The sequence below is a fragment of the Lactuca saligna genome, chromosome 3 (genome assembly GCF_052625555.1).
Source record: "Lactuca saligna cultivar CGN05327 chromosome 3, ASM5262555v1, whole genome shotgun sequence".
Taxonomy (NCBI): domain Eukaryota; kingdom Viridiplantae; phylum Streptophyta; class Magnoliopsida; order Asterales; family Asteraceae; genus Lactuca; species Lactuca saligna.
Window position 1 is genome coordinate 51,889,088 of NC_136419.1, and position 5,025 is coordinate 51,894,112.

The 5,025-nt window shown below is 31.7% G+C and overlaps 1 protein-coding gene across 1 annotated transcript; it reads left to right on the plus strand.

The window, feature by feature from the left end:
- Nucleotides 1-2,692: 2,692 nt before the first annotated feature.
- LOC145033666 (palmitoyl-acyl carrier protein thioesterase, chloroplastic-like) lies at nucleotides 2,693-4,621 on the plus strand. The gene is made up of 6 exons (XM_078982241.1): nucleotides 2,693-3,117; nucleotides 3,220-3,353; nucleotides 3,450-3,563; nucleotides 3,649-3,817; nucleotides 3,903-3,971; nucleotides 4,071-4,621. Exons 1-6 carry the CDS (start codon nucleotides 2,770-2,772, stop codon nucleotides 4,416-4,418), a joined length of 1,182 nt encoding a protein of 393 aa, XP_078838367.1. The 5' UTR covers nucleotides 2,693-2,769; the 3' UTR covers nucleotides 4,419-4,621.
- The last annotated feature ends 404 nt before the right edge of the window (nucleotides 4,622-5,025 follow it).

The following is a 5,025-nucleotide window of genomic DNA, read 5'->3' on the forward strand; positions in this document are numbered from 1 at the left end:
CTTACGCTTCCTAGAACCCCTAGAAAAGCTCCACTGACCCGTCTAGAAGTGTCCCCTCTACTAGGAAGGTTCTAGAATCAGTCATTGTTCAAGTTTTGGACATTGACTTTTTTAGTCTTTCTACTTTTAATTAATTCAATTAATCATAAAATTAATTTCAATTAATTTATAAATAATTATTAATTAAATAATATTTTCTAATTAGTATATTTTTCTTAAAACATATTAATAAATTATTTATTTTGATTTATAATTAATTTATTAATCATATAATAAATTAACAAATCATCATTTCTCTCCAAAAAACATTCCAGTCAATTACTAGGTTTGAGGGAAACCCAAAAAGAGTTTGCTAATAATTTAAGTTTATAATAATTTAGTTAATAGCTTAGACACCTAATCCAACAAAAATATGAATTCATATTTATGACATGTATGGTCTACAACTATGTTTTGCAAAGATGAAATCTTTTTGATGCAAATGTGATAAATGTTTTGGGTTACAAACCCGCGTAGCTCATGGGACATTATTGTCTTACGTATCTCTTTTAATGTCATGCATCTCAGGTTACAGTTAAGGAAAGAGAATGGTAGATGAAAGTTAGAAGTCAAGTGATAGAGAATGGAGTGGAACTTCTTAAGTTCCTTATTTATTGTATTGATGTAATTCTTATTTGCTTGTTATGGTTTGTATGATGCTTAATGATAACACCCAATCTTTATAAATGTTTTTGTGGGACCAGTTTTTTGTTAAATGTAGGTTATTACCCGAAAAGATGTTAAAATCATAACATTTTAAAGTTTAAATTTTTTGGGGTAATATAAAACGCTAGAAACTAAAAGCTTCCAAATGCTCCGTACCAAACACATCCTTAATTTACATGGAGTCGCATGTAGTAGCTCCAAATAATCTGTGCCAAACACACTCTTAGGCTATCTTCAATGCATTTAACTCAAATGAGTTCAATGGATTGTCATATGTACATTCCACTCACAATATAATTTTATCTATTAAACTCTACACTCCATTAAACCCAATACAATTTAATGGAATGCCACATCATTTATGTATGTGTGTGTGTGAGGAGAGAGAGTGTGGAGTTCAGTGGGGATTGAACTCCCCATTCTATTGAGTGCCATGTCATTAACCTACAATGGAGATTTTGAGTTTAATGGGATTAAACTCCCCATTAAACTACCATTTGAGATGACCTTAATCTACACAGAGTTGTGTTTAGTAGCGACCCCATTATGATATGACTAGATGTTAGAGAAATTCGTTGATTTTTTACTATATTTTGTTAAATGACTAAAAAAATGGAGGATTGTTTTTAATTTTTAAATAGCTATGAAAACCTGCTAAATTCTTTTTTTTTTCCCCAAAACGATTTATTTGTCATAAACATACATTTTTATAATTAGACATGCCATTTCTTTCGTATTTTAGTTATATTAGTTATTTTTATAGACTAAATCCTTTAATATATTTTAAAATTAAGGAGAACTTCAAAATATCATATTTGTCCAGCTTAATTCCTCAATATCATATTTACCCTTCGTAAACATTCAAAATATCATATTTACCCAAATTTATTTTATAATGTTTTTAGTATTTTATAATCATTTTTATACCTTAGAATTATTATAATAATTAAAAAATTTAACCATGTTATCCTTACGTCTATGATAATCGAATGTAAACTTCTAAATTGATGGAATGTTGCCATCTTGACAAACAAAAAAATTTATCTTTAATCCTCTCTATGGAATGTATATTTTGATTGTTTAGTTTTTGTTGTTGTTGATTAGTATCATGTTGTAGATAGATGATATTTTAGATATTATCATTGATATTTTAATGTTTAAAAAGTACATATATGATATCATGATATTTAAGAATGATATATATGATATTTTGATGTTTAAAAATGACATATATGATATTTTGAAAATTTATGAAGGGTAAATATGATATTTAGAAATTTTATGAAGGATAAATATGATATTTAAAAATTAAATTCGGTAATATGATATTTTGATGTTTAAGAAGGACATATATAAAATTCACCTTTAAAATTATTCAAATAATGAGTGATTGGAGTGCCAAATTTCAAATAAAATATCTGCAACACAAAAATTGGCATGCTAAATATTATTTGTGTTCCGTAATTTACCTCTACATAACATACAATTTGATGGGGTTGTGGGTCTTCAAAATGGAGCGTGTTCAAAATTGAACGATTTATCTTTTTTTTTTAATAATATATTTTTAATATTAGACTATTGTCCTAACAAGATTTGCATCCTCAATTTATTGTTTGGACACCTTATCAAATACCAACTCTCATAATGTTTGGCCATAAATGTGGGAGTTAGTAACATTAAGTAATTAATATGATTAATTATAAGAATATAAATGTTTTTAATAATAATATCATATTTATTTTTTAGTGAAGGAAAATGGTACGATGAGAAAACAATTTGGTGTCCACAAAATCGTCATCAATTAGGAACCGAAATCTGTTTTTATTCTTCAAATCGTCGATGGATACTAAAGAGAAAACTTTCATTAACACCTCCCATGATTCAAACCACCAAATCGATCCCATTGATATTTACAATTCATGTTTATAACAAAGTTTTCTCCTTTTTCTTGTCTCCAAACATTAAATTCTTTTCTTGTTTTCATCGTACGACTCATTTCTATAAAAACCATCCAATACCCTTTTCTACTTTCCAAATGGTCTCTTCTTTTAATATCTTTCCAGAATGACCACTTTCTCTCAGTCTTACGTCACCTGTTTTAAAACAAGCTCGTTGACTAGAGAAGGTGGTGATCGATGGCGGAGGATATGTGGCTTCAAGAAGATCAATGGAGCTTCCGCTGCCATGATGCGTAGCCGGACCACCATGTCTGCCGCCCCGATGGTTGGTGTGAATGGAAAGGTGGCTCTAGAGAGGGCGATTATCCCGACTAAAAAGCAGTTTGTGGACCCTTTTCGACAAGGAGTAATCATTTTGGATGGGGTCGGGTATAGACAAACAGTCGTGGTTCGATCTTATGAAGTAGGAACGGATAAAACCGTGACTCCTCAAAGCATTCTTAACCTTCTCCAGGTTTGATGATCATGATCAATTGTGTTTCTATGGGGATCAATCAACCAAACTCGAAATAATATTTGAACTTACATGTAATATACTATTAAACAAAACACGCAGGAAACTGCGCTGAATCACGTATGGATGTCTGGGCTTCTTGGAGATGGGTTTGGTGCAACTCATGGTATGATGAAGAACAATCTCATCTGGGTTGTTTCAAGAATGCAAGTTCAACTCGATCAGTATCCGATTTGGTAAGGTTTTTCAATGACCCAATATGGGATTTCTTATATAGAAGATGGTTGAAAAGGTACGAAAATTCAAGTAATGTTTTACTTGTACGTATATAGGGGAGAGATACTGGAAATCGACACATGGGTTGGAGCATCAGGAAAAAATGGAATGCGACGAGATTGGGAAATCAGAAGCCACACCACTGGCATTGTTTTCGCTCGTGCAACAAGGTAAATCCTTGCATTCGAATGGTGTACCTCATATATATTATTGCTTAAAGTTTCTCTGATTAGTTTTCCTTGAAACCAAACGCAGCACATGGGTGATGATGAACAAGAAAACACGACGCCTATCAAAAATGCCAGACGAAGTAAGAGCAGAAATCTCACCTTGGTTCATTAAAAAAGAAGCCATCAAAGAAGATTCCCCGGAAAAGATAGGCAAGTTGGATGATAATGCAAGATACGTTAACTCGGGTTTACAGGTAAACAAGAAATCTCACTTCAATTTTGTGATCTTTTAGTTAAAGACTTAAACATATGAGTAATCCGGTTTCATTACGTTTGTAGCCGAAGCGGAGCGATTTGGATATGAACTGCCATGTCAACAATGTCAAGTACGTTGGCTGGATGCTTGAGGTAACGAACGAAGTCTCGCATGTCTTATATCTATCGTTCATCTCCTGGTTTTCTGAAAGAAAACGAGAGATAAATATCATAGTTTTCGGTTTTTTTTAGGTGATTCCAGATGAATGCTTGGAGAATTACCAGTTATCGGAGATCATACTGGAATACCGAAGAGAATGTGGGAGCTCAGATGTGGTTGAATCCCTTTGTGAACCTGAACAAGTCGGGATCATTAAAGATGGAGTTCAAGACGACGAACAAGATTTAAACTTGATGCATAGGTGTTCCATCGGAGCTGGGTTTATTCAAGGGGCTGGATTATTGAATTGCTTGATGAATGAAGGAACAATTCGGTATACACACCTTCTTCAAGTCAAAGAGGAGTTAAAGTCTCAAGAAATCGTTAGAGGGAAAACCACATGGAGGAAAAGGCTCAATCTCCATTCATTTTCTGGCTAAATATTGTTTCTTTTTTGCTGGTTTATAATTAATTCATGGATTTTTTCAGAAAAAATGAATATAATTCAAAATCAGTAAGGAAAAGTCATGTATGTTTGTATTTACTTGAAATAAAAGGTTTGTGTTCGTATATACCAAGAGAGAGTCACTTCAAGGGTTCGATGGAAACAATTTTGTACTTGTTCCTTTTTTTTTTAATGTGATTTGGCAGTATTATTATCTTAATGATATTTGAAAAAGACTGATTAATATCTACAAGTCGTGTGTATGATTTTGGTATTAATGATTATTCTAGTTAAATCTTTATATATCTTATGTTAATAAATATTTTTTTTGGTTCAAGATAAATATATATTTTTAATCATATTAATGTAGAACTACACTGTATTCTTAATTGATCATGTCAAAGCTACATCACATGGGTCTTCAATAGTTGCTTTATTTTCTTAGAAAATAAACCTAGTCGCATGGATGTCCTAGTCTAGTAGAGTAATTAATGGTAGTACGTAGTTGGTAGAGTGGAGTACATTTTCTTGATTTTATGTATTTGTTGGCCTATATATAGAAGACTCTGTTTACCTTTGAATAATATGCACACAAGAGAATA

What these genes read in the sequence shown, in the direction of transcription:
- LOC145033666 (XM_078982241.1), top strand. Translation starts at nt 2,770, where the DNA reads ATGACCACTTTCTCTCAGTCTTACGTCACCTGTTTTAAAACAAGCTCG. An exon ending in GCATTCTTAACCTTCTCCAG is followed by an intron (nt 3,118 to 3,219) that starts GTTTGATGATCA and finishes CAAAACACGCAG; the next exon opens with GAAACTGCGCTGAATCACGT. An exon ending in ACGTTGGCTGGATGCTTGAG is followed by an intron (nt 3,972 to 4,070) that starts GTAACGAACGAA and finishes GGTTTTTTTTAG; the next exon opens with GTGATTCCAGATGAATGCTT.